The sequence below is a fragment of the Moschus berezovskii genome, chromosome 27 (genome assembly GCF_049115385.1).
Source record: "Moschus berezovskii isolate FMDL1 chromosome 27, NW_MosBer_1.0, whole genome shotgun sequence".
Taxonomy (NCBI): Eukaryota; Metazoa; Chordata; class Mammalia; order Artiodactyla; family Moschidae; genus Moschus; species Moschus berezovskii.
This window is the reverse complement of record NC_142486.1, coordinates 18389159-18410955: the sequence shown is the minus strand read 5'-3', so window position 1 is coordinate 18410955 and position 21797 is coordinate 18389159. Positions and strand designations below refer to the sequence as shown.

At 46.3% G+C, this 21797-nt stretch overlaps 1 protein-coding gene across 1 annotated transcript in view; it reads left to right on the top strand.

The window, feature by feature from the left end:
- The window catches only part of HS3ST4 (heparan sulfate-glucosamine 3-sulfotransferase 4), a 493728-nt gene extending 472368 nt beyond the window's left edge, over window positions 1-21360 (top strand). The window contains exon 2 of the mRNA XM_055408910.2: window positions 20699-21360. Within this exon, the coding sequence (XP_055264885.1) occupies window positions 20699-21335 (637 nt within the window). The 3' untranslated portion in view covers window positions 21336-21360. The remainder of the gene's footprint in view (window positions 1-20698) is intronic.
- Window positions 21361-21797: the final 437 nt, after the last annotated feature.

The window sequence follows — 21797 nt, the reverse complement described above, 5'->3', positions numbered from 1 at the left end:
TCTGGCCTGCCACAATCACTTCCTCAGAGCTACCCAGCTTCTGTATCCCTGTTTAGTCACTTGCAATGCATTGGGTCACGTGGTCCTGGAAGATTACAATTCAGATCATGACACTTCCGCTCAAAAAACTTCAAGGACTTCCTATCACACTTAGAATGAAGTTTCATCATTGGACCTCCTATTCCCTCTCTGATCTCATCTGCTGTGGTCTCCAGCCCCACTGGCCTCCACTTTGAGTCTGTGCACACCAAGAACACTCCTACCCCAGGACCTCTCTACTGAGTTTCCTGTGCTTAGAACAGGTTTCTCCCAGAGAGCCACATACTTTGTTTCTTTACTTTCCATATGTATATATATGGGACATTTCTACAGTGGAGTGGGTAGCCTATCCCTTCTCCAGGGGATCTTCTAACCCAGGAATTGAACTGGAGTCTCCTGCGTTGCAGACAGATTCTTTACCTGCTGACCTCCCAGGGGATCTTCCCGACCCAAGGAGCAAACCTGGGTCTCCTGCATTGCAGGTGGATGCTTTACCATCTGAGCCACCAGGCAAATCCTATTTCTGCTCTCTTATATCCCATCACATTCATTCCTGAAAATAATTATTTTCCCATCAATATTCCTTAATGCTCGAAGTTCACATGACACTCCACCTGTTCCCGGTACCGCCAGGGGCACACGCATTCCTGGCAAAGACCTGTTATAGCATCTGGACAGAGCAGGGTGTTAATCTTTTCCTGGGAGCCTGTTTTGGCATTTTCCCCAAGTTACTCAGAGTCTGATAAAGAAGACAAGGAAATACATACATGCCATATGGTGTGATGGGTCAATGGTGGAAACAGAGCAGGCAGCTGAGTCCAGAGCAGGGAGATGTCTCATCACGTGTGAGCTGAGTCCTGAAGGATGGTTGCCAGCAGGATGGTGGAAATAAAGAAGGTCAGCATGCACATCAGGAGTAGTTAGAATCTGGACACATACAAAAGAAAAAAAATGAACCCCTGAGCTTTAATCTGAAAACATTCACTTTCAGTTTTCCTTTGTGTGAAAATGAATTGGAAATTAGGTGAAGGGACAGGGTACTCTTACACAGTTTGTGCGCGTGTGCTCAGTCGTGTTTGACTTTTTATGATCGTGTGGACTGTAGCCCACCAGGCTCCTTGTCCGTGGGATACTCCAGGCAAGAATACTGGAGTGGATTGCCAACTCCTCCTCTAGGGGATCTTCTCAGCCCAGGGATCAAATCCACATCTCCTATACTGCAGACAGAGTGTTTATCACTGAGCCATCAGGGAAGAACTTACACATAATTTGAAAGCATGATTTGACATGACCATTATGGAGGGCAATGTGCCAGTATCTATGGAGACCTTTAGACTCAAACTCCCATGACCCAACAATCCAACTTCTGTATATATCTACAGAATAAACAAGTGCATCCAAAGAGAGGCACGTGCAGGGCACTCACTTTAGCCTTATTTGTTGTTGTGGAAAATGGATGAAAATCCAAGACCCTATATAGGGAAATGGCTAAGTAAACATATTTGCTTCGCATGTTGTGGTTTGCATATGCTACAGAATGCAACATCCATTGAACTATGGGATGTGAACTGAGAAAGGACAAGCTCAAGAAGTATTCTTGCGTAGAAAGCCCACATTTTAGAATGCTACGTCGGGGTGGGACACTGTTTGCGTCAGCACACTCCCACGTGCGTACATGCCCACCTGAAGACACAGGACTCTGCACAGGAGGGCTAAGCTATGAGACAAATGATGCAAGAGGGTCAGGGGTGGCTGCAGGCAGATGGGGAGCTCCAGGGGGTAGAAAGCATCAATCCAGAAAGGAGGCAATGGTGTTTATATTTCTAAACAAGTCAGCCATTCGGGTCTGGACAGGGAAACATTTGATTCCCTCGGAATCAGAGTAGCGTACATATCCCAGCTCAAGGCACCCTGGTTTGTGGCTTGTTACCTGGTGGCTCAGATGGTAAAGAATCTACCTGCAGTACAGGAGACCTGGGTTTGATCCCTGAGTCAGGAAGATCCCCAGAGAAGGGAACGGCTACCCACTCCAGTATTCTTGCCTGGAGAATTCCATCTACAGAGGAGCCTGGCAGGCTACCGCCCACAGGGTCACAAAGAGTTGGACAGGACCAAGCAACTAATACTTTTACAAGAACATATGGGGGGCTTCCCTGGTGACTCAGTGGTAAAGAATCCACCTGCCAGTGCAGGAGACATGAATTTGATCCCTGGTCTGGAAAGATCCCATTGAAGAAGGAAATGGCAACCCACTCCAGTGTTCTTGCTTGGAGAATCCCAGGGACGGCGGAGCCTGGTGGGCTGCCGTCTATGGGGTCACACAGAGTCGGACACGACTGATCCCACATAACGAGGAACGACTAATCCCATGTACCACAACTAGCGAGCCTGTGCTCTCGAGCCCAGGAGCCGCAACTACTGAAATCTGCATGCCCTGGAGCCCAAGCTCCACAATAGGAGAGGCCACCACAAAAAGAAGCCTGCACACCGCAGCTGGAAAGTAGCCTCTGCTTGACACAACTAGGGTAAAGCCCACGCCACAACGAAGACCCAGATGGCCAAAAATAAATAAATAACAATTATTAAAAAAAGAAGAACTTATGGGGAAGGGATAATTAGCAAGTTTGGAATGGACACACGGCTACATTTAAAATGGACAACCAGCAAGGATCTACTGTACAGGATGTGGAACTCTGCTCAATGTGATGTGGCACCCTGGATGGGAGGGAAATTGGGGAGTGAATGCATACATGTATGTATGTGCCCGAATCCCTTTGCTGCACACCTGAATCTATCACAGCTTTGTTAATTGTCTATTCCTCAATACTAAATAAAAATTTTTGAAAAAGAACGTATCCAGAGAGGTTGACAAGTAAAAGGGAAGCCTGTTTCCCCAGGCAGCATACCAAGTGTGTGCTGAGCTCCAGAGTGGGACCAAAAATTCTGTAGACCAGGCTAAGCGAGTCCAAGCAGAAGATGAGATTCACAATCATCTGAGGGCAGTGCCATGCTTCGCTGGGATCTTTCAGCAAAAGCAGGCACTTACTCTGCTGGGACTATCGTGAAAGGGTCTTGGTAGGTGCATAGAAAGAGAACAGCAAGGGAATATTTATTCCCCCTGAAAACATTCTCCAAAACTCGAGCTATCTTAACACATTGATATAATGACTGCCTGATCATGGTAGATAGATATGAGAGGAAGAAGTTTGTAGGCAGTTGATCGGACATGAAATGAGGGCCGTGACATTGTATATGCCCGTCCTTGACCAGTCAGCAGCACAGATTCCACACTGTGGACCTGGATCATCCCAAGATTCCCTCCCCCAGGTGCTCGAGTCTGGTGAGGACTCTTGAGTCCAGCCCCTGATGAGTCTGGCAAGCTGTGTAGAGCCGCAGTGAAGGAGGTTGGGCTGTGGACGAGAGCAGGTATGAGCACTCAGCCTTTTCTACCTTCTCAGTTTCTCGGGTGGCTCAGTGGTAAAGAATCCACCTGCCAATGAAGGCGATGTGGGAGATGCAAGAGACAAGGGTTTGATCCCTGGGTTGGGAAGATCCATGGAGGAGGAAATGGCAACCCACTCCAGTATTCTTGCCTGCGAAATCCAACAGACAGAGGAGCCAGGCGGGTTATAGTCCATGGGATCACAGAGGGTCAGACACTACTGAGCAAATGAGCATGGACGCATTAACTAGTGGTGAAGAGACGGAGGCCCACCTGCCACCAACTTAGCCCTTACTTCACCTCCCTTATCCCGCTGTGTGGATGCATGGAGCGAGTGTATAGGGTGTAAGAATGCGAATGTGCCAATTCACAGGGGCCATCCATTTATTCCCTGTTATTTATTAGGTACCTATTATATACCATGCTTTATTAAAGATAGATATAATACCTAGTGAACAAGACAAAGTTCTGCCGTTACAGAGTTCGATTTCAGATAGAAAGGCATCAGAAATCATGTGAACCAATAAAAAGTAAAGTGGATAACTCCAAATCTTGACCAACGCCACAAAGGATGAAGAAGAAGAAAAAGCAGAGCAATGGGATAGAGAGTGACTTGGAGCAGGCCTGATTTTTGGTAGAATGATCAGAGGGAGCCTCTCTGAGAGATGAATTTTACGTGCTGTGTGATGTCACAAAAATTATAGCTGATGGACCAGACCTGCGTCATCCAATAGAACATTAGGTGATGATGGAATGTACTAGAGCTGTACTTCCAACACGGTAGCTATTGTCCATTTGTATTTACTGAGCACTTGAGATATAGGTACTGTCCCTGAGAAATTAAATCTTTAATTCAATTTACTTTTAATTAATTTACACTTAAATATTTCCATGTGACTCCTGGCTTTCACAATAGCCCAAAGCCATGCGTTTAATGGAAGACCTGAATGCTGACAAGAAGCCAGCTCTCCATTCTTACTCTCATCCTTTCTTCCTCCCTCTCTCCGAACCTCCCTCCCTTTCTCCCTTCCTCTTTTCCTTTATTCTCCCTTCTCATCTTTCCAACTGGGCTCTGTCTTTTCTTTCCTTCCTCTCTGTCTTCCAGTTCTTGGGCAAATATTTATTGTGACCTGTGTCTCAATTCTAGGCACTTAAGTGATATGCTGAGTGATTCAGCGATATACACGAGTGCCAGACTGTCTTCCTTCTTTGGAGGTTGCTGGTAAAGAATCCCCCTGAAATGCAGGAGACCTGGTCGATCCATGGGTGGGAAGATCCCTTGGAGAAGGGAAAGGCTACCCACTCCAGTATTCTGGCCTGGAGAATGCCATGGACAGTGTAGTCCATGGGGTCGCAAAGAGTCAGACACAACTGAGTGACTTTCACTTCACTTTCCTTTAGGACAGACAGACCAAACACAAGAAAATGAACCCATAAACAAGATAATGTCAGATAACAAGGAGCCCTAGGAAGTGAGCAAAAGAGGCCAGTGTGAAGCAGAGTGATTTAGATGGTGCCTGGGTAAGGGGATTGCCCTCTGAGTTGGGGATGTTTGAGCCAAGACTTGAATAATGAGAAGGAGCCAGTAATGGGAAAGGCAGGGGTGTGTGTGTGTGGTGGGGGGAGAGAGAGAGAAACAGAGAAGCACTCTGTAAGGGGTGGGTGTGCATGAACATCTGATGGTATTAATATTAGAATCTTTGAGGCATTGTGTGTGTGTTTGTGTATATCTTTCTAGGTGTGCACTGATCTTCTTTCCTATCTGTCATTTCTCCATCTGTTGTATGATCGGATGGATGGGTTTGAAAATCTGTTTAGTATTTCATGCACCCCAAGCTGTGAAAGTCAGGTCTAAGTACAGGCCTGGTAGGGTGCACTGATTAATTAATGATTGTGCTGTGCATCATTGAAGCTAGAGATCTTGATTTGGAGATGCAACTCTATGAAGGAAATATCTGAAGAACATTCATGGAAGGTTCTTACCTAGGCAGTTTGTAGGACAGGAGGTCCTGCCATTCTGGCCAAACGTAGAGAAAAAGGGTTTCTGGGCTGCAGTCTCTCATCAGAGAAAAGTTTCCTTCAACACTAGAGCGGGTGCCTGGCCGTGTGATGAAGCACTCTTCTTCCCAGCACAGTTCACACCTGTCAGGTAGGGATGGATGCTTCTATCTTGATCGAGTTATTTACAAATGTCCACGGCCAGGCATGAGTTGACCTGAGCAACATTTTCTACCAATAAAACATCGAGTGCTTTGACTGAGCCTTATCCCTCTAGCCGATCAGGTTCCTTGCATCAACAGGGAAGAGAAGTACAAATTATTTACAAAAACAAAGTTTGTTTTAAGGTGCACCTGAGGTAAACATGAAATGACCTCACCGTCAGCACCAGTCCCAAATATGGCACTCTCTGTGAATGCTCAGTGAATAAACAAGGTTCATAAATACAGCAACAGAAATTAACACTTGTACTGATCAGTTAATTCCTTCCAGGCACCATGCTAAGCCTTCATTTATTTGGGCTGCTGTAACAAAAGTACCATGGACTGGGTGGCTTAAGCATTTATTTCTTACAGTTCTGAAGGCTGGGAATTTCAAGATCAAGGTGTTGGCAGATTCACTGTCTGCTGAGGACCTGTTTCCAGGTTCAGAGAGGGCTATCTTTTCACTGTTTACTTACCTGGCAGAAGTAGGGAGGGAGCTTTCTGGGGTCTCTTTTACAAGGGCACTAATCCTATTCATGAGAGCACCACCCTATGACCTAATCCCCTCTCAAAGGCCACACCCCCTAATTCCATCCCAGTGGGTGTTAGGACTTAACATGTGATTTGGGTGGGGCACAAACACTCATTTTACTGCAGTATCATAAGCATCAGCCCTTTCAACCTGACATGTTCTGAGATAGATCTTGCTTGGGATCCTCATCATCTGAGGAAACTGAGGCTAGGGGTGGTTAAATAGGTTTCCCAGAGTCCTGTATTTATTTTTATCATTTATTTATTTGGCCACGCCATGCAGCACGTGGAATCTTAGTCCCCAGACCGGGGATGGAACCTACATCCCCAGCATCCCTGCATTGGAAGTGTGGAGTCTTAACCACTGGACTGCCAGGAAAGTCTCAGCCCAAAGTCCTTTAGGGTGAGGATGGCAGAGCCAGGCAGAGAGCCAGGCAGGAGGGCTAAGATGTGCATAAATAAGGGTGAGAGAGGCAGACTCAGCCGGAGCAAGGAGGGCTTGGCTCAGCCGCAGGATGCTGGTGAGAAGGGAGCAGGGCTGGCAGCATCCCCGAGGCAGTGCTGAGCTGACACACAGCTGGGAGCGCAGTGTGAGGTTCAGAGACCTGGAATGCCGCCCTCCCAAGAGGAGCCCTCTCCTGTCAACATCTGTTAAATCGTGAGCACACGGTGCCCAGACAGACAATGCTGACATCTCTGTAATCATCAGTTAATCGTGGCACCTGCCCTTGGAAACGCTGAGCCCGAGGAAAGAGGCTACCATAAAACAGCTGATAGAAGTTGGTGTGTGAGGTTCTGTGGCGGGGCACTCTTTGAATGTGTATGCATAAAGTTATCAGAGAAGTACATTCTGGGTGGAGTCCCCAGTCAGAGGCAGGTGAAGTGAGCCGTAATCCTGTTCCTTTAACATCAGGAAACATCTTGCTTTCGAATCTCTGGAGTGAGGTGGGCCAATAAGGAAAGAGGAAGGATTGGAGGGAGCATTGTGGATAAGAAGATGCTGATGGAGCTGAGGTTGTCAGTAAGCAAAGGCTTAGGTTTAAGAGCCCTGCTTCCCAATCTGTGGGCTCGGGAATTATTGCACAGGACCTTCACATCCCTAGAAATACCAAACACTTAATCAATAAGTGTAAACTTAATCTAAAAATCCCATGGACACACACATAGCCAATTTAAAAAATGTAGATTCAGTGGTGATGACTCAGTCATGAATTCATTTTAAGGGATTGTTGCTTTTTGTCCATATGTGTTTTCTAAAATCAGACCATATGAGCGATTCAGCTTCTGTCATATGGTGGTCTGTTGATGCTGAAGCCCAGTGGGCGAACTGGGAGAAGCCAGAGATGACAAGGAGAAATAAAAGCAGGCCTGCAATTCGTGCAGTTTGAGGCATGGGCCCTATAAAGTGGCCAAGCTCTGTCTAGCACTGAAGCTTCCCAAGTGCTTGGGCACTTGCACTGAGATGGCACAGCAAATGAGATTTCTAGAAATTCCCTGGATTCTATTCCAAACAGAAGTTTTTCAGTGCTCTCAGAATGGGTCATATCAATGCCCATTGGAGAAGTCAGTTTCTGTGAATCAAGGTTATCATATACAGAGGGGTATATGTATTATGGAGTCTTCCCAGGTGGCTCAGTGGTGAAGAATCCACCTGCAATGCAGGAGACGCAGGTTCGATCCCTGGATCGAGACGATCCCCTGGAGAAGGAAATGGCAACCCACTCCAGTTTGCTTGCCTGGGAGATCCCATGGACAGGGGAGCCTGGTGGGCCACAGTCCATGGGGTCACAGAGTCGGACACAACTTAGCAACTAAACAACAACAACATATGTATTAGGCAACCAAGTATAGGTGTTTAGATTCAGAATTTAAGCAGGACTCATCTCCTTCAGTCACTCAACATACAGATCTGTTGGCATCTACTACGTGCTATGTGACACTAGCAGTAATAACAGGGGGGACACTGACCAATATTTGTGCTGTGCCAGGCACCTTTTCCTGTGAGTGAGGAAGAGGTGTTATTACACCCATTTGACAGATGATGAAACTGAGGATCAAAGACACGAAACATGTTGCTCAAAGCGAGTTGTGGTTCAGAGACGGAACCCCAGAGTTGAACACTGAGTCACCCACCTCTGTCAGGACAAGCACCCACTGATGAGCTTCTGAAGAAGGTGATCGTGGACTCTGGAATCAAGTCAGCCCTCCGTCAGTGATTCCCCTCTCTGAAACCTGTGGACCTCTGTGAATCCTGAGACACAAGGGTTGGCCTCCTAGACGGTCTTTGCTATTTTAGAAGACGAAGGCTTCTTCAGGACGAGATCTCGCTCTTCATTTCCTCTCTTGATCTCAGCACAGAGTTGGCACAAGAAGTGGCCAAATTAATGAAATGGTTTTGTCTTTTTCTTTCATAAATCCTAACATATCTGTATCTGCCTGGCACTAACTTTGAAACCACAAACATTCCTGAGATCTGGGTATGCTATTGGCTCCCACCATGGGGTTGTGTGTCATTCAAAACTGGAATGCTTTCCGTTTTCTTCTCCAGTTAGTTTACATTCTTTGCCTTTCCTCACCGCCTAGGTGCTTCTTTCCTTCCTTCCTCCTCCTCCTTCCCCACTCCTTCCCTTTCTCTCGTCTTTCTTTCTCTTTCTTCTCCTTTCTAATCACCTTCATCCTTCCCTTCTCCTCTCTACCCCCTCGCCTCTCCTCTGCCCACACTTTTTCTGTCAGCCCCTTCTCTCTCTTGGAGGCAGATGCAATGTGGTCTGAAAAGAGACTTCTGCCCACAACAGAGATGCCGCATCTGAACCACAGGTCACTTTACAAAAATGGGAAACTCAGACTTCCCTGGTGGTCCAGTGGCTGGGAATCTGCCTGCCAATGCAGGGGTCACAGGTTCGATCTCTGGTCTGGGAAGATTCCACACACCGCGGGGCAACTAAGCCCGTGCACCTAGAGCCCGTGGTTCAGAACAAGAGAAGCCACCGCAGTGAAAAGCCTGTGCCCCACAGCTGGAAAGTAGTCCCCACTTGTTCAACTACAGAAATTCTGTGTGCAACGATGAAAACCTAGTACTGCCAAAAATAATAAATAAGTAAATAAATATTTTTTTTAAGTGGGAGATTCACGTGTGTCCCTCAAGGAACTTGTGGTCTGTTGCCAGGCAGGTACCATCCCCGCTTTATCATCTCTGTATACTCAACATAAGAAGCACCAGCAAAACTGGATGTAGTCAATGAGTGAATTTGTATTAGCCACTCCAGTATTCTTGCCTGGAAAATCCCATGGATGGAGGAGCCTGGTGGGCCACAGTCCACGAGGTCGCAAAGAGTTGGACATGACTGAGCGACTTCACTTTACTTTTCACTTTCACTTTTCATGTTACAGGTCCAGAAACAGAAAAATCCCTGTCTTAAATGCATTTGGCAAGTTAGTTCTTAAGTCAGAGCTGTCACAGGATCCCTTCTTTCTCAGCTTCAATTTGGTCCTTAGCCACATGGCCCCGGCAAAGGCTGCTTTTCTTGGGTCTTCTTTATAAGAAATGTGGTTTCCCAAGGGTTTGACTTTTCACCTTCAGGGATTTCAAGATTCCTAAAAGTTGACTTTGAAAAGCACCATGAACTCCAACAGGATGAGGCAGAAAAGGGTCTAGCTCTGTGGTCCGGAGCAGGGTTTATTGTTTCTAGGACTCAGTTTCCACCTCTCTGTAAGGGGCTCAGGGATTCATATGGCACTGGTGAGGCTGAGCCAGCATAATACGTGAAATTGCCTGGCTCAGTGCTGGGCAAGTAGCAGGTACCCAACTGACTTTCTAAGTTTCCTTCTTCATTGCAGAGGAGACAGCTCTACCTCATGCCCTTGCTCTAACAACCGTTCTCTTGAGTTACAGTTTATCAGGAGGGCTCAGAAAATATTGCTCATTTATGCACCATTCATCCCACCGGATAATGCATTTGGGAAAATGTGAGGTGCCTGTGTACATCTGATTCAGGCAAGCCAAAAGCGGGCTCAGCTGCTGACCCTTCCAGAGAGAATGGACTCTTTACATCTTATGTGGGTGATCACCTTCTCCCTCGGCGTCCATAATGGTGTCCATTTGCTTACATTGATGACACCCCAGAGAGAGATACAAATTGAACAATGGAGTTTGATCTGGCAAGAATTTCCAGGGCTTCTGGCCTGGGTTTCTGTAACTCCCAGTGGCGAGTCAGTGACAGCCCACCCTTCAGTTCAGTTCAGTTCAGTTCAGTCGCTCAGTCGTGTCCGACTCTCCGCGACCCCATGAATCACAGCACGTCAGGCCTCCCTGTCCATCACCAACTCCCGGAGTTCACTCAAACTCATGTCCACAGAGTCAGTGATGCCATCCAGCCATCTCATTCTCGGTCGTCCCCTTCTCCTCCCGCCCCCAACCTTTCCCAGCATCAGAGTCTTTTCCAGTGAGTCAACTCGTCGCATGAGGTGGCCAAAGTATTGCAGTTTCAGCTTTAGCATCAGTCCTTCCAATGAACACCCAGGATCGATTTCCCTTAGAATGGAGTGGTTGGATCTCCTTGCGGTACAAGGGACTGTCACAGCCCACCCTTATAACACATATAATGAGGCTCAAAATCCAGCTTTGCCACCTACCAGCAGTGTGGCCTTGGGCCAGTCACGTAACTTTGCTGAGCCTCTGTTTGGTGAAACGTTGCTAGGCAGTAACTAAGAGCTTGGGCTAATGTGCAGGATGGACCTGGGGTTTGAATTGCAGTTCCACCTCTTGTGACTTGGGACTAGCAAATCAATTTCGCTGAGTCTCAGTTTCCTGACCTTTAAGGTGGGAGGATAGTAGTACCTTTTTAAGAAAGTTGTTTTAAAAATTCACAACTAATGTATTGAGAACCTACGATCTTTGAGGCACTCGTTCAGATAGTAGCTCATGTGCGTGGGTGCTAAGTCGCTTCAGTCGTTCAGACTCCGCAAACCTATGGACTGTGACCCTGCAGTTTCCTCTGTCCATGGGATTCTCCAGGCAAGAATACGGGATTGGGTTACCATGACCTCCTCCAGGGGATCTTCCTGACCCAGGTATCAAACCTATGTCTCTTACATCTCCGGCATTGGCAGGCAGGTTCTACCACTAGCCCCACCGGGGAAGCCCATTAACTCGTATGCTGCTGCTGCTGCTAACTCGCTTCAGTCGTGTCCGACTCTGTGCGACCCCATAGACGGCAGCCCACCAGGCTCCCCCGTCCCTGGGATTCTCCAGGCAAGAACACTGGAGTGGGTTGCCATTTCCTTCTCCAATGTGTGAAAGTGAAGTCGCTCAGTCGTGTCCGACTAGTAGCGACCCCATGGACTGCAGCCCACCAGGCTCCTCTGTCCATGCAATTTTCTAGGCAAGAGTACTGGAGTGGCTTGCCATTGCCTTCTCTGATTAACCTTCCCCAAATCCCTAAGAAATAGGTGTTATCAATATGACGGCTTTTTATTTTTCCAGATTATGCAGTGGAGCCACAAAATATTGGGTTAGTAATTTGCCCTGAGTCACATGGCTAATAATGTTACTGAACCAAACTTAGGTCCACTCACCCACCCAAAATAAAACCGACCTACTGACAGCAGGTGCTGGATGTGGGGAAGGAAAATGCAGTGTTTATTGCATGGCAGCACACAAGGAGTCCATGACAGCTAGAGCTCAAAACACCCAAACTCTCAGAGAGGTTCAGGAAAGCATTTTTAAAGGCTAAGAGAGGGAGGGCGATCACAGGGTACGTGATCTGCTTGTGTACAATTCTCTGATTGACTGATGGTAAAGTATCAGCCAATCAGATGGTGGCATCATAGAGGTTAACATTGCCAGTCCTTAGGCTCTGAGAAGCCTGGGGGCTATGTGCTCATGGTTATCTAGTATTGATGACTAGATAACTAGTATTGATAGTTAACATCTGATTTGGTGGGAGTTTTAGCATCTGTCTAGAAAATTCCATGGATGGAGGAGCCTGGTGGGCTACAGTCCACGGGGTCGCAAAGAGTCGGACATGACTGAGTGACTTCACTTTCGCTTTCATTTTTAGCATCTGTAAAACAACTCAGGAAATGTGCATCAGTTACTATTATCTAGGGACTTCAGAGAGGAACTAAAGCAAAGGGTATGGGCGGGTCTGTCCTGGGAAGGGTCTGCTCTGTCACAGTAAGTGAATCCAGATTCGGTTCATCTGGAGTCTGTGCTTTTTAAACACCAGGCTGTGGAGCCCAGTGACTGAAAGTGCTTGGAGACCTCGATCTGGTATCAGAATTTGAACTCTCAGCCTCCAAACAGCACGTACAGTAAACGACATCTGATAACTACTGTGGGATCTCTGTTGTTAAAGCTGTTGTCCCAGATGGTGACCTGCATCCAGATGGGGCTTGTGCCCGGCCCAGTACCCCCACCAGCAGAGCGGAGGTGGGGAAGCTCGGAGGGCGTGTTGGCTCGTGTCTCATAAACATTTGGGGCTGTGAGAGCAACTGTGTGATCTTGCGGGATGATTCTCGGCTTCAGGATGGCGTGTTGATGCCGATGTTGCGGCTGCTCTGGGCACCCCAGATACTGTTAACAAGCCGTTCCAAGCACAGATGCAGTGTTTTCTCACCATATGGTCCATGCTGCAGTGCAGGGTCCTTCAGACAGGAGAAGACGTGGAATTCAGAAACGCTGAACCCCATGCACCAGAAAGCTACTTAGAGGAGCCCTCCAAACTGCCCCAGTTCTCCTGACTTCCAAGGATCATGTTTCCTTTTGTATATCATTCATTCGTCCAACAACCACACATCATTATTGGGCAGCTGCCATGCAGTAGGGACTGTGTCAAGCACTGGGGATACACATGTGAGCGAAACATTGCCCAAGTCTTCCAGAAACTGAGCTTAGCCATGGAGGGCATGGGAACCAACCATATTATGATGTTTGTTGTTCAGTTGCTTAGTCATGTCTGACTCTTTTGGGACCCCTGAGGCTATAGTCCACCAAGCTCCTATGTCCCTGGGATTTTCCAGGCAAGAATACTGGAGTGGGTTGCATTTCCTTCTCTCATTATGACATTATCCTAACCATATAATGACATTATTTTAAGCTGTGTAACACCAAAAGTTATCAGAGATGCTAGGAAGTCAAAGGAGTTGGTGAAAATCTTGGTGATGGAGTTAAAATTTATTTTTGTACATCAGTGTCTAAACACTTTTCCTGTTCAGGTGGGTGCTTAGTCACTCAGTCATGTCCGACTCTTTGTGACCCTTTTGAACTGTAGCTTACGAGGCTTCTCTGTCCATGGAATTCTTCAGGCTAGGATACAGGAGTGCGTTGCCATTTCCTCTTCCGGTGGATCTTCCCGACTCAGGGATCAAACGCATGTCTCCTGTGTCTCTTCAGAAGGACTCTCCAGATAGGCAAAGATCATGTCCCACCTTCTCCTAGTGAAGCTAAAGAGACTCTGACATTCCTTCGCCCTACTTTTCTGGCAAGTGGATTGTGAACACGTGACGGAAATATCCACCTCCAACTGGAATCTCCCTTGCGTTTCAGACTCCTGTATCAACTCCTCCATGTTAGTGTCTCAGATTACAAGTCCAAAATCAGACTTGGTTTCTTCCCCTGAAACTGGCTTCTTTTCCAGTGTTCTCCACGTTGATAAACTACTACTTAATCATCAGATCAGGCCAACAGCCTTGGAGTCTTCTATGACACTCTCTCTTCACACACATCCCACCCATCCTAAAGGACTGTTGGCCCTACTTTTTAAAGACATCCCAATTCTGAACGCTACTTCAGGTTGCCCTCTCCACCAGCGTCCCTGTAACCTCATCTCCGACCTGCTGCTGCTGCTGCTAAGTCACTTCAGTCGTGTCCGACTCTGTGTGACCCCATAGACGGAAGCCCACCAGGCTCCCCCATCCCTGGGATTCTCCAGGCAAGAACACTGGAGTGGGTTGCCATTTCCTTCTCCAATGTGTGAAAGTGAAGTCGCTCAGTCGTGTCCGACCCGCCCTCCAGCAATGGCTTCTTAGCAGGCAGTCTTCCTTCTGCTCTTGCCATATACCTGTGTGTTCTCAGCAAAGCAGCTGGAGAAAGAGCTCTGAAGATGTAAAGCTTATGTTCTCCTATTTCATATTCTCCAGTGGTTTCTCATTGCATATGGAATAAAACCCAGTGTCTTGCCCGTGGCCCGTAAGAACCAGCACCCTCCAACCTCATGGTCTTTTCCTCCACACCCCTGACCTTTTTTTTTCTTACTTCCTTAGCTTTGCTCACTCCCCTCTGGCATGACTGGTCACCTCCTCGTTCCTCAAACACATAAAGATGTGAGAGCATGGGCATGGTGAAATGTCAGATCCACTCAAAAAGAACTTACCTAAAACCAGGAGAGAGAAGGAAAGTTGGGATGAAAAATTCCTGAGAAGGTAGAAGGAGATAAGATTCAAAGCCCATGTGGGGAGGGGTTGGTCTTACACTTTAGAGAGCTGTGTCCTCTAGTTGTTTTTTTTTCTTTTTCTTTTTTTTTAGGAAGAGGGAGGCTCTATTTCTAGATATAGAAATAGCTGGTATCTAGAAATACCTAGATAGACAGATATCTAGAAATATCTAGCTATTTCTAGGTAAAGAAATTGCTGCTGAAATAAGGATGCAGGTGAGTAGATTGGTGAGGGGATAAGGGCTGAGAATTGGTGAGATTAGGGCAGCAAAACCTATCACAACAAAGCCTTAGAACAGGAGCCTAATGGCTTGCTCATCTATTCACTCAACAGATATTTACCGAGCACCTGCTATTTGCCAGGAGCTGGGGGTAGATGTTTGCTTGGCCATTGAGCGTAGGAGCCAAGAATAAGCTCACCCAGTGAGACTTTGAAAAAGTATCTTCAGGTCCTGAGTCTGGTTCCTTCTTTGTAAAAGTGAAAAGTAATAATACCTGCTCTTTTGATCAAAATAACTATTTATGTGATACTATAGAGAACTCTCCTTTTATCGGATGTAGCAGCTGTACTGGAAGCTCTGTGGGGGAAAAGGAGCTTGTCTGTCGTGTTCTCTAGTATATTGCCGTTCATGGATGTGAGCATTTGTGGAATGAATGAATATAACTGATTCAGAATCTTTTTTGGAAAGGAGGGACTGCTACTTCATTGATTTTGAGCATCTACTGGATACCTTGTTACTGGCAAAAATTCCTGTATATCTCACCCAACAATAGTTGTATCTTTTTGCTTAATTGGAGTATAATTGCTTTACAATGCTGTGTTAGTTTCTGAAGTGAATCAGCTATCAGATATCATATACCCGCTCCCTCTTGGACCTACCCACCACCCCCATCTCACCCCTCCAGGGTCATCACAGAGCACTGAGCTGAGGCACCTGTGCTATATAGCTGCTTCCCACTAGCTAGCTCTTTTACACATAACAGTGTATATATGTCAATTCCAATCTCCCAATTCATCCCACCTTCCCTCCCCGCACTCCGTGTCCATATATCAGTCCTCTGTGTCTGTGTCACTATTCCTGCCCTGGAAATAGGTTCATCTGTACCATTGTTTTAGATTTCACAAATGAGACAATTTTCCCATGTGTGCCCCAAATGCGGGAACTCTCAAATGCATGGTGGTATCTGTCTGTAACTTGACAATCAAAGCCGTTTAGGCATCTCTGTTCCCCACTACTCTCTCTGTTGCCTTCTCTAGCCCCCTCCTCTCATTGCTGTTTGCATCGATCACTGAGCTAGGCACACACTTACTTCCCTATATACACTTGAAAAAATGTATATATACACTTGAAAAATGGTTTGAAAAATAAAAGTGGAAGTCGCTCAGTTGTGTCCCACTCTTTGCGACCCCGTGGACTGTAGCCTGCCAGGCTCCTCTGTCCATGGAATTCTCTAGGCAGAAATCCTGGAGGGGGTTGCCATTCCCTCCTCCAGGGGATCTTCTCAACCCAGGGATCGAACTCAGGTCTCCCGCTTTGCAGGCAGATTCTTTACAGTCTCAGCCATAAGGACTGGATACCGTTTTTTTGCATTGATCACTGAACTAGGCACACACTTACTCCCATATATACACTGGCTTACAGGCTGGATACCATTTATCTCAGATGCTTCAGATAAAAAAACTCAAGATCCACAAAGATCTTGACAGACTGAAGCAATTAGCTGAAGTGAAGGAGATGAATTTGAACGAGGTCAGCATAAAGATAAACACTGAGCTCTAAAGAAGTCAACGGCAGAGACTGGATGAGAAGAAAACCCTAGCAGCTAAAACAAACAAAAGAAATGCAGCAAAATAAAAGAGCAATGTATATATACTGAGAGCAAAATTCTGAAAAGGCCATGTATTAAAAATATCTATCTTTAGTATTTTTTGCATCAACATTTATTATTTTTATACTATGACATGAGTTTCATAATAAAATAAGAGAATCTCTCTAATTGGAATAAAAGTGGGATATCAGTATATTCCTTCACCTCCAGCTAAACTAATAGCAGCTCCCTTGATCAGGAAGTATGATGATATAGACTTGAATCAGAATATTCTTTTTTTTTTTTCTATATCAGTTCCTTAGTTTCCATATTGTTCAACTTTTCCATTTGGTTAAACGTAAATGTTTTCTCCTTACTCTTCTCTAATAATTGCTGTCCCAATGATTGTGTGCCCCTGGCTTAAGCTTTTAAAATTCTGGCATTCATTGGACACTATTTAAAGTGATTCACCTTATTATCTTGTCTACAATCCTATAAAAGAGGGACTTTTATTAACCCTGGGCTTCCCTGGTGGCTCAGACAGTAAAGACTCTGCCTGCAATGCAGGAGATCCAAGTTCACTCCTTAGGTCAGGATGATTCCCCTGGAGAAGGGAATGGCTACCCACTCCAGTATTCTTGCCTGGAGAATTCCACAGACAGAGGAGCCTGGGGGGCTACTGTCCATGGGGTCACAAAGAGTCAGTCACAAGTGAGTGTCTAACACTTTCACTTATTAACCCTATTTTTTGGATGAGAAAATGGAGAGTCAGAGTGGCTTGTGAAAGTGAAAGTGGCTCAGTCGTGTCTGACTCTCTGCGACCCCAGGGACTATACAGTTCATGGAATTCTCCAGGCCAGAATACTGGAGTGGGTGGCCTTTCCCTTCTCCAGGGGATCTTCCCAACCTAGGGGTCAAAACCAAGTTTCCCTCACTGTAGGCTGATTCTTTACCAGTTGAGCCACAAAGGAAGCCCAAGAATACTGGTTAGTTTAGTCACTTCATCAAGGTGATATGGGTAGTCAGAACTCTGAAATCAGACAAGTGTGACTCTCCCAAAACTACTGCCCCTCCAAGCAGCATAATTAAATCTGACAAAAACCAAAGAGGCACACAAATGTGAAGACGTTCGAAATACTGGGGAGACAATGTCTGTTCGAGATGAGTATGATTACTTACGGCCAGAGCTATTGCTTTGATCTGAAAACTGCTCACTGCCCAATCATTATACCCAAACGACGTCAAACTCCATGTGAATATCTCTGCATTAGACAAGAGGCACATTCCTCTTGCCTAATAAAAGTGCTTGCCGAGAAAGCTCAAAACCCAGTAGCAATTAATTATTGACAGAGCATGTGAATTAGAGATAAAAGAAAAGTCATTCTTTCTCCACACAGGCGATAGTAAATAAATTTAATTATGGTAGGGGAAGCTGAGGGATCTTCGTCTGTATTAAGTTTTATTAGCTGAGACATTTAAAAGCGTGTCATCATAACAAAGAGGTCTTGTGTAATCCTAAATGTACCACTTTGGTGCAAGGCTCAGAAGTGAATAGACTTAATGGAGTACATGGTGGCAGATGGCCTGCTGTACCAACAGGTATGGAATAGGTTTATCGTCAATTAACTTTGGTCCACATATGCCTACAGCAAATTGACTGTATAATAGGATCTTGAGCCTCATTTTCTCACTGATAGACCGGTCACATTGGTATTGGAGAACCAATAGCATCAAACTCTTAGTCCCTTGAAGCTCCCAAATAAGATAAGATCACTCTGAAGGTGAACAGAGATGGACGGATGGGTTTGAGAAGCAACCTTGGGAAGGAAACCAAGAGATATGGGACCTGGGGTGGGATCTATCAGGTTTCCCCAGTGGCTCAGCGGTAAAGAATCCACCTGCAAAGGAGGAATCACAGGAGATGTGGGTTCGCTCCCTGGGTTGGAAATATCCCCTAGAGGAGGCCATGGCAACCCACTCCAGGATCCTTGCCTGGGGAATCCCATGGACAGACGGGACTGTTGGGCTACAGTCCAGTGGGTCACAAAGAGTCAGACACAACTGAAGCAACTGAGCACACGCATCTGGGACCTATCAGGGCCTTACTGAGCAAACTTGGGAGCCAAGAAGGAAGAAATCCCATGTTTGAAACCAGTTCTGTGCTAGATGTTGTCACACTGTATGTCACACTATTGACATGTGTCATTCATTTCATTCTCAGCAGAACTTGAGGTAAGTTTCAGGATTTTGAAAATGAAGATAATAAGGTTCAGGGATGTGATTCAGCTTGCTGAACGCACAAAACCTGCCTGATTCCCTCTCTCTGGGCTTCCTCTTCCTCGTTTGCATAAAGACGCCTTTGGACTAGATTGGACAATTGTGTGTTCAGTCGCTCAGCCATATACGACTCACTTGCTGCCCCATGGACTGTAGTCCATCAGGCTCCTCTGTCTATGGGATTTCCCAGGCACGAATACTCGCATGGGTTGCCATTTCCTTCTCCAGGGAATCTTCCCGACCCGGGGATTGAACTTGAGTCTCCTGCATTTCAGGCAGATTCTTTGCCTCTGAGCCACCACGGAAACCTTTTGACTAGGTTTGTTGTTGTTCAGTCTCTCGGTCATATCTGATTCTTTGCGACTCCATGGACTGCAGCACAGCAGGTTTCCCTGTCCTTCACCATTTCCCGGAGCTTGCTCAAACTCATGTCCACTGAGTCGGTGATACCATCCAACCATCTCGTCCTCTATTGTCACCTTCTCCTCCTGCCTTCTACCTTTCCCAGCATCAGGATCTTTCCCAGTGAGTCGACTCTTCACATCAGGTGGCCAAAGTATTGGAGCCTCAGCATCAGTCCTTCCAGTGAATATTCAGGATTGATTTCCTTTAGGATTGACTGGTTTGATCTCATTGCAGTCCAAGGGACTCTGAAGAGTCTTCTTCAATACCGCAGTTCGAAAGCACCAATTCTTTGGCACCCAGCCTTCTTTATAGTCCAACTCTCACATCCACACATGACTACTGCAAAAACCATAGCTTTGACTAGATGGACCCTTTTCATCTAGGTTCAGTCAGTTCAGTTCAGTTCAGTTCAGTTGCTCAGTCGTGTCCGACTCTCCGCGACCCCATGAATCACAGCACACCAAGCCTCCCTGTCTATCATCAGGTCAGCAAATGATATCTTAAAGGGCCAGTTAGAAAATATGTTCAGATTTGCATGTGATATGGTCTCTGTTTGCAGCTATTCAGCTCTGCTGATGTAGATGCAAAAAGCAGCCGCAGACTTTACAGAAAGGAATGAGTGGCCATGTTCCAAGGACAATTTATTTATAAGCATTGAAATGTGAATTACATACACTTTTCATGTGCCACAAAATGTTAGTCTTATTATTTTTGTTTTTCCCCCATCCGAACTACAGTCCATGGGGTCGCAAAGAGTAGGATATGACTGAGTGACTTTCACTTTCACTTCACTTTAAAGAGGAGAAGTCATTCTTACCTGTGGGCCATACAAAACCAGGAGGCAGGTAGTAGTTTGCCAACCCTTAGGCTAGATCACCTTTGAGGTCTTGCTGAGCTCAAACAGTTTCTGAAAGCCACTACAACAATCCTATCCTTGATTTATTAGGCTCTTACACATGCCAGCTTCTGTGCTAAATGCTTTAAAAGCATTATCTCCTTTAATCCTTTTACAACCATATGAAGTAGGTGCTATCATTATCTTTATTTCAGAGATTATGAAACTAATACGCAGAGAAATTAAGAGTCCAACTAGGTTAAACATAGCTGGCAAGACACAGAGCTGCAATTTAAATGCCAGGTGTATAACATTCCCAAGAAAGAATGCACAGGCTTTTTGCTGCCTTTTTTGAAAATACTTTAATCAGAACTATAGTGGGGCATATAGTCTAAAAAGGGCTTCTCTGGTGGCTCAGATGGTAAAGAATCTGCCTGCAGTGTAGAAGACCCATCTTCAATTTCTGGGGCAGGAAAAATCCCCTGAAGAAGGGAATGGCTACCCACTCCAATATTTTTGCCTGGAGAATTCCACGGACAGAGGAGCTCAGGGGTCTATAGTCCATGGGGTCGCAAAGAGTCAGACACGACAGTAAATAACACGTCTGAAAAGAACTTTCAAGTGTACATGAATTTTATTTGGTAGCTCCCCCACTGAGCTGTTTATATCATATGTTTGGTGGGACTGGATAGGAATAACCACTCTTTTGTTTTCCTCCTTCTTCTAGAAATGTGATGCCCAAGACTTTGGATGGGCAGTTAACCATGGAGAAGACGCCAAGTTACTTTGTGACAAACGAGGCTCCCAAGCGCATCCACTCCATGGCCAAGGACATCAAACTCATCGTGGTGGTGAGGAACCCTGTGACCAGGGCCATCTCCGACTATACTCAGACACTGTCAAAGAAGCCCGAGATCCCCACCTTCGAGGTGCTGGCCTTCAAAAATCGGACCCTAGGGCTGATCGACGCCTCCTGGAGCGCCATTCGAATAGGGATCTATGCTCTGCATCTGGAAAACTGGCTCCAGTATTTCCCCCTCTCTCAGATCCTCTTCGTCAGTGGTGAGCGACTCATAGTGGACCCCGCCGGGGAAATGGCCAAAGTACAGGATTTTCTAGGCCTCAAGCGTGTTGTGACTGAGAAACATTTCTATTTCAACAAAACCAAGGGGTTCCCTTGCTTAAAGAAGCCAGAAGACAGCAGTGCCCCCAGGTGCTTAGGCAAGAGCAAGGGTCGGACTCATCCTCGCATTGACCCGGATGTGATCCACAGACTGCGGAAGTTCTACAAACCCTTCAACATGATGTTTTACCAAATGACTGGTCAAGATTTCCAGTGGGAACAGGAAGAGGGTGACAAATGAGGCTCGCGATGTGGTGGGAAGGCTGGCGAGTTGCTAGGGAGGCTCCTGACCTGAGTCCTGAATCCCCCAGGGTCTGCAGCCTCAGCCTTGCTGGGGTGCTAAGCTAATGTCCTCCTTTGTCCAGTCAGGATTGCTTCCAACGCCATTGGCTTAGGCAGAGAGATGGATCCCCTGGCCTGCTCATAGGGTACCAGGCCTGCCTGGGTAGCAGCATCTGGTTGACCAGCTGGCCACCAGAATCCACTGCTAATTCTTGTCTTCTGCTGGTTAATCTAGTCTGAAGACAGGATAAATAGCTGTCAAGGTCAGAGACAGTGCCATGAATGTTTGTTTAAATGATAAGAAAGAAGGGAAGGTCTACTTTGGGCAGGGGCCTTTCAGTTTAGTTTGAGAAGCCCGAGTTCTAGCCCCATATCTGGCAAAGGCCGCCTGCTCAGTCAACCTCTGCTTTGGCATTTCACC